Consider the following 11,562-nt stretch of genomic DNA (forward strand, 5'->3'; position numbering starts at 1 on the left):
CTCAACTGAGGCTATCCTATTTGGGCCACATCATGAGAAGTCACCACTCATTAGAAAAGACAATAATGCTAGGGAAAGTAGAGGGTAGTAGAAAGAGAGGAAGATCACAGGCCAGATGGATAGGCTCTATCAAGAAGGCTTGAATGTACAGGGTCTAAGCAAAGCAGCAGAGGACAGGAGTCTCGGAGATGTCTCATCCCTGGGGTCACCATGAGTCATTGTAGGCCAAGCAACACTTGCTGAAACTCCCTCTTCTACACAAATATTAAAGGTACAGGAGCCTTGGACCTTGTTTCACCTGGAAACCCTCTATTGGGAACACTTTAGGACATTCAAACGGGGGGGAAGCCCTGCAGAGAATTATTCATTTTCTCCCACAGTGGGGATGATAATTATTCAACCTCGCAAGCAACGGCAGAGGATTTACAGCCCTATCACCATGCTCTTAGCCATTTCCCTAAAGAGAGACACAACATGCATGGAGATATGTTGATCCTTATCAACCAAACAGCTGTAGGAGTGTTTATCTTCGCCAGGCACAGGCCCTCAGTAAAGCTAATTGCTTAACAAATTGCCCATTTTGAGCTGAAGCCACCCAGTATTTCCAGTCCATGCCAATCTTACGCGCATCGCTCACCCGTGTCTCTCTCGGTTCCGTCTCCGTTCCATGTTAATCAGCAATTTTATTTTTAATCTCTGCTCAAAAGAAGTCATCCTTAAACACACACATATCTATATATTTAAGTGTATTTTTAAACCTCCTCTCTTCTCAAGGCCCACCTTTCTAAAAATATGCACTTTGAATCACGTTTTCGTGGGTTGACGCTGCCAAGAATGGCTTCGCAGTGTGGGAAGAAATTCAAAATCGGTGGGTGATTAAACTCCAGTCCACCAATTAACGTGAAAGGCACGTCTCAGGTAAATTCATCTCAGAATTCACAATGATCTAAGTGCACAAGCGTTCCTAATAAAATCTATGATGAAATAAAAGTGTTGTCTGGAGAGCGACTTCTCCCCCTTCCCTTTCCTCCAGGCCAGACAATATTTCACCCATGGCATCCTAGCCCTCGTTCCCACTTACAAATCAATCAGTTTTCAATCTGAATCAGTGGATCGATTTGAGAGCGGAGCGTGGTTCACACTACATTTGCTGCGATTGCATTTTTTCCCTGTAAAACAACCCACTTGTGGTTTACATCCATCCATAGCATTCGTCTCATATCTGACCTATCCAAAGTGTTGTGTAGGAATTATCCTGTGGGGTAACTCACATGTTTTTTGAACAACAACAACAACAACAAATACAGTTTTCTGCACAAGAAACAAATTACCTGCATAAGAAACCCATTTGGTTCACAGAAAACAAGAGGTTTACATAAGTAAAAAGCACATTTTTCTCTGCAGGATCATTCCTGTGCAACATTGTAGGATGTTCGATACCAATTGTGCAAAATTCTCACTGTTCTCTGCCTGGAAAGAAATCATTGCAAATATCCTTTCTCTTCGTATCCGGGAGTGAATGCACAATGTTGCAATGGGGCCTACTAGCTGAACTGCAACATCCCTTATCCCTCACCATTGGCTATGCTGGCTGGGGCTGATGGGCCATCTGGAGCATGATATGATGGAAATGTCTATAATGGGATTAGACTATCTATCTTTTTCTTTTCTTCTTTCTTTTGCAGAAATACTGAAGATCTAAAGACCAAGCCGTCATGCACAGTGAAAGCGGATTTTGGACCAGATCCGTGCAAAGAAACTTAGAAAGAAAACAAAGCACTTCATCTGCCATCCCTTGCCAGGAAACCTGAGCAGGAGCAGAAGAAATTCAATCACAACTTGACAACTTTTGCTCATCCTGGGAACAGAGAGATCTTTCCTGGGCCTAGCAAGTGTTTCTTGGCACAGCAAACTAGCCAACAAGTTCCTTTCGAGAGTAACTAACACATTGGGCACTGTGTCTATGTTTAGGAACCAAACCAGCCAGAGGAGAAGCCTAAAAACAATGGATGAACCCTTTGTGGGTTTGCTTTTAAAGGTTATATGCAAAATTTACAAGAGTTTTACAATTAGGTGATGAGGCTGAAGAATGAATCTATGATAACAATGGGATTAAAATCTAGTGAGCCACCTCTTTTGCAGGGAAAACCAAAATCTAAATTACTAAACTAAAGTGGACCAACCTGTTTCAAACACTATAAATATGTGAACAGAAATATATGCATTAGGAAAATGCCTATTGAAATATGTGCACATATCTGCGGAAAGGAACATCCCAATCTGATAAGGCAACAGGATGGAACTATTTATGCCAGAGGGAAATAAAGAACCCGAACAAGACAAGGCAAGACAGATCAGTGCCCATCCTTGAGTCAAATGGCCATGAAATGCAAAAAGTACAGTCCGTGACAATTCAATCAAAGCTTACATCTATGCAAAACAGGCACAGTGCCCTTCAGGGCAGCAATAGTGGGTGATAACACCAATTTGACTCTTTCCTTTTGGGAATGAATGGAGACAGTGTTTCCTGTCCTTTCCACAGGTATTGATTAAGTTGAAATTTTTAGGTTGATTGCATTACTATCATCCATTGCTCCATCCATGAATGGTCAATGTGCGTATCTTTAAACATTTAGGATGATCATTTTTTGTATTTGTATGGTTCTTTGGATTACTACTCTGTCCAGATTAGTGAGCTGATTGTTGGACTACAACTCTAGAGACCAGGGTTCGATTCCCAGCTTGGCCATGAAACCCACTCAGTGGCCTTGGCCAAGTCACACTCTCCAGCCTCAAGGGAAGGCAATGGCGAACTTCTCCTGAACAAATCTCGCCAAGAAAACCCCATGATAGGTTGGCCTTAGTGTCACCATGAGTCGGAAATGACTTGAAGGCATTCAACAACCTCAAGCAACACATGCAGATGAGAGTTCACTGCTTAGAAACAAACATGCTTCGGCCCATTGAAGTCAGTTGAATTTAGGTTCACCATGACTAACTTTTCCCAATGATTCCAATGAGGCCCACTGAATCTACTCTGAACCCAAACATATACATACACACATCTACGCAAGTTGCCTTCAAATCACGTGTCGGCTAATAGCCACCCCATGAATTTCGTAGCCTTTTCTTTGGCAACCTTGGATAGCTCATGGCTGAGCTATCCAAAGCCCAGCAGAGATCCACCATTTAATAGAGATAGATGCCTGTAGACACCATTGCTGTTTTACTTAGCCATCAGACCCAAGAGCTGACCCAAGAGAAGAAGGAACAAGCAAAGAAAGAATGAAAAGAATCAGAAGAATCAGCAGTCTGAATATTAGCATTTCTCCTCTGTGCATCTCCTCCTTCTAGCAAACCCCAGCTTTTTTTTCCCAATGCAAGGCACCAGTGAGAAGGATGTCCTCCTGAACCAATGCCAGGAAAACAAAAAGAAAACTTTGCTTATTTCTCCCCTAGCCCTTCTTTATTGTATAATAAGGCACAAAGCAAAGCAATTTTCCCCTATCTTGGCAATCTGTGTTTTTTGTTGCCGTCGATTATTTTCCCCTGGCTAAGCAGATTCTTCCCCCCATCCTTCTCTTTTCCATATTAACGCACAACAAGGGAGAGCTAAAGCTCCCGTACAGTGAAAGGAGCATGCTTGCATGAATCCCATGCTTCCTTCCATCCTTTGCTTCGCTCCTCAGGAAATCTGCAAACAGAAATCTTCAGGTGCAGATAAATATCCTTGTAAAGAGGGACCTCCACACAACATGGGACACATGCTGCATATGTTACACCTATAGAAAAATCCTAGCACTGACTTCTTGGAAAGCAGCTTGAGAAAGCTGCCTATTCTTACTATCAAACATCAGGACTTTTGCACAAAGTACACTTATGATAATACTTGCACAAATTATGAAGAACAAGACCCCACTAACAATGATTTAGCGTCTCAGTCTGATGCCGGAGCCAACAACTCTCTCAGGGGTTGATGGATGCTCCAAATGCACTCTCATCATGTCAAGGAGGCCAGACCTGATAAAAATCCAGGGAACAGCAAGCTTCTTTCATGTCCACATAATGAAACCATGACTGATGATGGCACATAATAAAATCAAGATAAAAACTAGCAGCAGAGAATAAAATTAGTCAAGCTTTGGGATGCCAAAATGAAACCAGCAGCAAGATCAAAGAGGGTTAAAATCAGAAGAAAAAAATGCAAAAGAGGTTCTTGAAATGCCTGGGATAATATATCTTCACTCAGCACCAAAATGGTTGCAGGAAACCTATGGGTTTCTCTGAGCACTTCATAAATGGGGTGCCACCACAGAAAGGCACCACTCTCTTTTTAGCCACTTGTTGCTGTTGTGTGCCTTCAAGTCACTTCTATCTCGTGGCAACTCTATCATGGCAGTTTCTGGGGCTGAGAGTATGTGACTCACCCTACATCATCCAGTGCGTTTCCATGCCCAAGTGGGAATCAAACCCTGAGTCTCCGACACGCAAATCACTACAACATGATGACTCTCTTTAGCCATTTACATCACCTGATATAGTAGTAACAGAGACGTACACATGTTAGAATGAATGAATGAATGAATGGATGGATGAATGATTCACAAGAATTAAAAAGCAGCAGTTTACAGTCAAACGACTATGTTTGGTCTCAATTGGTCATAGGCAAAGCTAAGAACAGTTTTATCAACACTCTCATCAACAGACCAAGGAAGTGTTCCAGCCATAAACACACACTGTCATGCGGTTGAAGGCACTTACTAAGGATCTACTGGAGAGATAGGTCCATTTATGGTCTGGACGTGTGGGCTGCTTAGGACAGGCTATGTTCTTTATGGTTTATACAGAGTTTAGAAAAGTCCTTTTTTTGCATGATAGTTCCCCAGAATCCATGGGTAGCCAAGCTAGCTGGGATATTCTGGGAGCTGTCATCTGGAAAAGGAACTTTTGTAACCTCTGTATCACTAGGAGATGTGCATCAGTAGTTCTAACTTGCAATAAGAAAGACTGGACTACGCATCCATTTCCATCACCTTCAGCCCAACCGCTCCAAGCAACCCAAAGGAACTTTTGTAATGTAGGTGATGTGGACCAGTAGAGTTAGAAGGTGTTAACTGGTCCTACCATGCAGCAAGGACAGGGCTATGCAACCATTTCCATCACCCCAAACCCCACCACTCCAAACTACCATAGACCACTAGAGTTAGAAGGTGGATAACTGGTCCTACCTTGCAACAAGAAGGATAGGGCTATGCAACCATTTCCATCACCCCCCAACCCCACCGTTCCAAGCTACCCAAAGGAACTTTTGTAACGTAGGTGATGTGCATCAGTAGAGTTAGAAGATGGTTAACAAAAGGACTGGCTATGCATGCCCTCCACCTTAGAAATTCCATCTTGTGTTTTTCACCCCAACCCCATGGCTCCATGAGACTCTCTGGCAGTGACCACAAAACCTCTTTCGGGAAACCAGGTTTATGACGCCACTGCAGGAATGGACTTTCCTCTCCCCTGTGTCCCCTCAAAGCTTTTTGCCTCATTGATGCTTTAATGTCTCTGCCTCCAGCATAAATCATTTCCCAGATAGTGTCTTGCTTAGAAAGCTTTCATCGGCTTCAATTAAAAATAAAAATGGGGGGGGGGGGGAAGACTCCCTTAAAGCTTAAGGCAGGAACAAAGGAAGCAAAGATCTGTGTGTTCAGCGAGAACCTCCAATCCATCGGCTTGGCTTTTTATACCCCTTTAATTTATTATCAGAGAGAGAGAGAGATTGAGAGAAAGACACCGGGGGCAGAATGGCTTCCATGCCAGTCTTTGGATACATCTACACATTTCCTTAAAAGAATAAAACCCATCAGTTTTCCTCACATTGGTATAGTAATGCCTAGTTTCTGCAGACTTTGCATGAATTCCTGAGCCAATTCCCTTCTTCAAAATATCAGAAAGGCAAATTGGAAACAATACAACTGGGGAGGTCTGACTGTGCTGATCCGTTGAGTTTTACTCTACTCCAGCGGTTCCCAAATTCTAGTTCCCTGACGTTTTGGACTTCAACTCCCACAAGCCCCAGCCATCTTGGCCAAGAATTAGGAATACTAGAAACTGAAGTCCAAAGCTTCTGGAGGACCAAAGTTTGAGGACCACTGCGTCTTCTCCATTCCGTCATGCCTTGGTCCCAGGATTCAGACTGACACTGACAACGAAGCAGAAGGACAAGGTGTCATGTCTAACATGGCTCCAGAATCCATGCAAAAGGTTTGCCAAGGCCCCCAGTGGTACTTACATTGTAGAGGATGTCTGTCCATCCCTCCATCGTGATGCACTGGAAGACGGTGAGCACAGCAAACAGGATATTGTCGAAGTTGGTAATTCCAAAGTTGGGACCTTCCCAGTATTTTTTGCACGTTCCTTCTTCGCACAGTCTGGCCGGCTTCTCCTCTCCACATGGAAAATCTCCCACCCTTTCCCCTGTGAAGAAGCGAGGAAAGGGGTGAAAGGAGGTGGAAACAAACCATCCAAAAGCTGCTAAAGATTACGGACTCCCTTATCGTTGATGCCGTGCACATTCAGTTCATTTCTGACTTATGGTGAGGAACCTATCCTGGGGTTTTTTGACTTAAGATGAACCTATCCTGGGGTTTTCTTGGCAAGTTTCTTCAGAACAGGTTTGCTGTCCTATGAGGCTGAAAGAGCATGGCTTGCCCATGGTCACTCAGTGAGTTTTCATGGTTGATGGGGAATCAAACCCTGGTCTCCAGAGTTGTAGTCCAACACTCAAACTACTATGGGCTCTTCCCCCAACTAAGCTCAGCTCTTGCTTATACTCAGTTACTTTATGCTAGAACTGAGTTCAAACTGAATCCAAAATGACCCTCTGGGCTTCTCCAGATGACCATCTCCATTTCCCCACAATGCTACCATTTGGTGGTTACCTTAGCATTGCAACATCTTTCCACACTCAAACACAGCAAAATGCCTCCTCCTGGTTACTGGGAGTTAGACACAGAAGCTAAACTCTGTTACGGGGTTTTTTGCCCTTGCCCTTTTTTGCTTTACATTATCAGAGCAGAATTCAGAGATATAGCTGTGTTAGTCTGGAAATTCAGTATGCAAAAGGATCTTGTAGTATCTTCGCGGCTAACTGAATGAAAGACGATAGTAGCCTAAGCTTTCATAGACTTGATCTGAGGAAGTAGACCAAGTCCATGAAAGCTTACGTGACCAGCTTCTTTCTTTCAGCTTGTCTAAAAGGTGCTACAAGATCCCTTTGCGTTCTCAGTACTTACTATGAAATATTTAACTAACACCAAAAACAGAGGACACAATCTCAAAAAAAAAACCCTTAAATTGGATAACCCTACGTTTTGCTTACCTAAATCACCAAGAGGATACTGGCTTAGGTGTGTTTTGCTTGACTGAGAGAAAAGATGCTATCTCTCAGGAGGCTATCTCTGCAAATTATATTTTGTGCAAATGGCAAATAAGAATAAAAACACCCCCCAAAAAAAGACTTAGTTGCCTCAGTGGATGTGAGATCTGTCACAGCCTGCCAGTACAAGGACATTATTTCACAACATGGACAGCGACAGAGTTGCGTTGCTCTCACTCCCCATCCTCCATAAACCTTGTTCCATTCCTTCTCATTCCCCAAAGCATTGCTCAGATCAGGATTTTCCCATCCACTCCGTTCTCTTAAGACCCGATGGAAATGAGTTACAACTTGGTCCCTATCTCTGAAATCAATGCCCCATTGTTTGCATTTCCATTCCCGTATCATCAATATTCGGCGAGATGGCCTTGTTCGACAGCTCCCTCCCTGACCTACTTTCGCTGTTTGGGAGACGGCTGCTCTGCAAGCAGAGATAGACACATTGATATGAGCAAATGAGGATGGGTCATGTTAAATAGGCCTCCTCTGAGATTACCGACAGATGCTCAGATGAACCGGAGGCAATGCTTGTCTCTTGGAGCACCCAAGGGACCCAGCTACAGAAAACCTCTATGACCTAGCTATCTTCCTACCATCACCATCGCTCTTCTTCTATCTTGTAGGAGGAGGAAGAGGGCAGACCTATTTCTCCAGCAGCCCAGAGAGTATCCAGTATGATCCATTTATCCTCAAGGGTTAGCAGAGGCACACTTGGCAGCTCCATCTATATAGATTCAGCCCCTGACTATGGGGCTACAGGTCAAAGAGATTGATTTCCCTGGAATGTGATCACGTGGAACCTGCTTTCTTGTGTAATGAAAGAAATTGTTATTCAGATTATCACACTGAGAAAGAGACAAGAAGTCCTACTTCTGTCTAAAGTAGCCTTCCTCCCCAGGAGATGATCCAAAGAAATTGGAAGGAAGCAAGACAAATGTATTTTTTGACCCATGCAAGTACACGGATCTTGAGTACAAACTGAATTGCATCCATGGCTGCTGCCACACTGCAGAATTAATGCAGTTTGGCACTGCTTTAACTGTCATGGCTCAGTGCTATGGATTCTTGGGATGTGTAGTTTGTTGCGGCATTGGAGCTCCCTGACAGAGAGGGCCAAATACATCACAAAACAACAAAGCCCAGAACTGCATAGCATTGAGCCATGGATGTTAAAGCAGTGTCCAACTGCATTAATACTGCAGTGCAGATGCAGCCTCTGTCATCGCCATGTCAAAGAAGAAAGTTCAAGAGAGGTGTGGTGGTTGTTATGTGCAACCAAGTCAACTTGAAAAACCCCACCATGAAGGAGCAAGCTCAGCATCGCTGCCTCATCTCACCCGTTTCGTTGGAGAAGCAGGCTTTGTGGAACTTGCCCATGTAGAACTCCAGTCCAATGATGGCAAACATCACAATGGCGAAGAAGAGGAGGAGCCCGATCTGGAGAAGCGGCACCATTGCCTTCATGATCGATTTGAGGACAACCTGTAAACCTAAACAAAAAGACACAAGTGGAGTCAACATTTCAGGATTCTGTTGGATGGGTCCCTTGCAGCTAAAGTGGGGTCAAATAACATTATGTGGACACTTTATTCATGCATTTATTTATTTAATTGTCCAAACGTCGTCCTATTTTGGACCGAACGGCAGTGAATGACTTCTGCCATCGCAATGTGGGAAATACGAATATGGCCAGATTTTTTTCCCCCAATCGCTACCCTAGATATGCCAAGGAAAGAAAGCCGCCTCTGGAGCTGTCAGTCAACCGCCATGCCCTTCATCGACGTAAGATACACTTTCAATTAAATCCAGAGAGATAAGAGCTGAAGTCAAGGAGACCGCAGAGTCAGATAATTTTATGCAGACGGTTGCAGAATGAAACAAAGGCTGCAACCATCCAGCCAGCTGCTGGGAAGCATCTTGGCTGAAAGGACCACTTCCCTGAGCCAGCAAGCATTGTGGAGGGCTTTCTTTCTGTTATTTCTTTTTAAATCTTTTATTATTATTATCATTAAATGTTAATATTTCCTTGCCTTGAAAACATTGCAGTGTACAAGGAAATCAGGTCAGCCCATCAAATAGCCAGCAAAACCAACAATGGATCACGGCGGGTTGCAACATGTTGACGGTATCCGCATACATCTGGAAGCCTTTGTGGACGGTTTATTTGTAAGTCTCAGAAAGTGTCCATTCACAGCTTTCTGGGTAAGATTAGAACAGCGACAGAAAGCCCCATGAGGCCTTCCTTTGTCGCAAAGCCATTCAGCAAGACAAAGTCCCCAAAGAACCTTTCAGAGACGTACAGCGCTGCATCCTTCTCTGCTTCGGCAACTTTGGAATTGAGATGATACTCTACACCTGGAGTGGGCAACTCCATAGGGACCAGGGACCAATTCCACAAATGCACGCAATACTCACACAGAGAACAAAACCCAAATATATCAGTTGTCCTCTGCAATCCCTCTCAAAATGGTGGTCAGGAAAGTGGCTCCGCACCACTTTGAGATGGACTGCAGAAGAAAATGGATGGGCTGACCTGCCATTTTGAGAAGGATTACACAGGTCTATGGAGATATTTGGGGGTAGTAGAGAGCCCTGCGGTGCTTAAGCATGTGAGTGTGGGTATTTTTGTGTGTTGGCATTTGTTTGGAGGCTTTTGCGTGTTATTTTGGACCGAAATTGTGCTGATCATTTTTTTAAAATTTGGGCATTCATGGTCTTTTGAAGACTGGTGGAGGGCTTTGGTGGTCAGGGATGTGGTTCACAGAGGCCACATGTGGCCCAAGAGTCACACTTTGCCCAACCCTGCTGTACACTGAATGTAAGCAATATATTCACTAAAGTAGATGCTGTTGATTCTTATGTCAGTCAAGTGATGAATCAGCTATCCAACAGGGTGAACCCTATCTCCAAAATAGCTTCCGCTCCTTTAAAGTTCCGACTAAAATCTGAAGTGGGTTCATCAACCCCATAACACCAAAATCCACAGCCTCCACTGATCCACTCACAGATACTTTTTTTCGTTCCTAACATGTCAGACTACAATTCCCACCATCCCCAGACAAGAGGTACTCACTGGGGATTCCAGAGACGAGCTTCAGCGGCCGCAATACTCTGACAGCTCTCAGCGTCCGTAGGTCAAACTGGGTCCCAGCTGTAGCAAGAATCCTAAATGGTCGGATTGGAAAGAAGGAGAAGGGAAAGAGGAAAAACAGAAAAATTAATTGCACAAAGAGGCCAGGGATGCAAATAAAAGCAAACCAACCACAGTCCAAAGGAGCTCAAGACGCTTGGGATGAAGTTTGGACCAAGAGCAGGGAACCTTTTCCACTCTAAATGATATTTCAGAGAAGTTCCCAGAGGCTGGATTGAACTGATGTGTGAGATCTGAGGCCAAATTCATCATGTTTGAACATCCAGGTGTCATTAATAGTAGGCGCTTGTTCCTCTTAGTTATAGGTAGGTTGACCCCTGACACTGGCAAGAATGGAACCCAAGGAACTTTTTTGAGACAGGGACAAGCTTCCAGTCTGCTAGCAGTGGCATCTATGTTCTCCCATGGCATCAGGGTAGTCAATCCGTTCTGGATTTCAGCCTGATGTTTAAAGGAGCTATCCCAACTGCAGCACCTTGGATAAGTCCTAGAAAGGTCAGAGTAGAAACTAGACAGGACTCAGATACAACCACTTGCGACCCCGTCCCCAGGCATTATCCTTGATGCTGTATTTCCTGCTGATACCAACTGTATGCTCCAATTGGGAGCAATTATTTATTTCAATATGGAAGGGAGGGGAGGAAGGAAGGAAGGAAGGAAGGAAGGAAGGAAGGAAGTTAGTTAAGGGAAGAAGAAGGAGAGAGACAGAAAAGAAGGAGGGAAATGAGGAAGAAAAAGAAAAAGGAGGGAGGGAGGGAGGGAAGAAAGAATGAAAGTAAGGAGAGAGGGAGGGTGAAAGAGAAAGAAGGATGGAGGGACACACAGAGGAAAAGAAGGAAGGAAGAGAGAGAGAGAAAAGAAGGAAGGAAATGAGGAAGAAAAAGAAAAAGAAGGGAGGGAGGGAGATGGAGAAGAAAGAATGAAAGTAAGGAGAAAGGGAGGGAGAAAGAGAAAGAAGGATGGAGGGAGACACAGAGGAAAA

The 11,562-nt window shown here is 44.0% G+C and overlaps 1 protein-coding gene across 7 annotated transcripts in view; it reads right to left on the reverse strand.

The window, feature by feature from the left end:
- LOC121936315 (voltage-dependent N-type calcium channel subunit alpha-1B-like) overlaps window positions 1–11,562 on the reverse strand; it is a 167,238-nt gene that overhangs the window by 107,698 nt on the left and 47,978 nt on the right. For all 7 annotated transcript variants that reach the window (XM_042478448.1, XM_042478450.1, XM_042478447.1 and 4 more), the window contains exons 4-6: window positions 10,503–10,594; window positions 8,767–8,919; window positions 6,284–6,468 (exon numbers count right to left, since the gene is read on the reverse strand). In XM_042478448.1, coding sequence (XP_042334382.1) covers window positions 6,284–6,468; window positions 8,767–8,919; window positions 10,503–10,594 — 430 coding nt within the window. The remainder of the gene's footprint in view (window positions 1–6,283; window positions 6,469–8,766; window positions 8,920–10,502; window positions 10,595–11,562) is intronic.

Source organism: Sceloporus undulatus, chromosome 7 (assembly GCF_019175285.1).
Source record: "Sceloporus undulatus isolate JIND9_A2432 ecotype Alabama chromosome 7, SceUnd_v1.1, whole genome shotgun sequence".
Taxonomy (NCBI): domain Eukaryota; kingdom Metazoa; phylum Chordata; class Lepidosauria; order Squamata; family Phrynosomatidae; genus Sceloporus; species Sceloporus undulatus.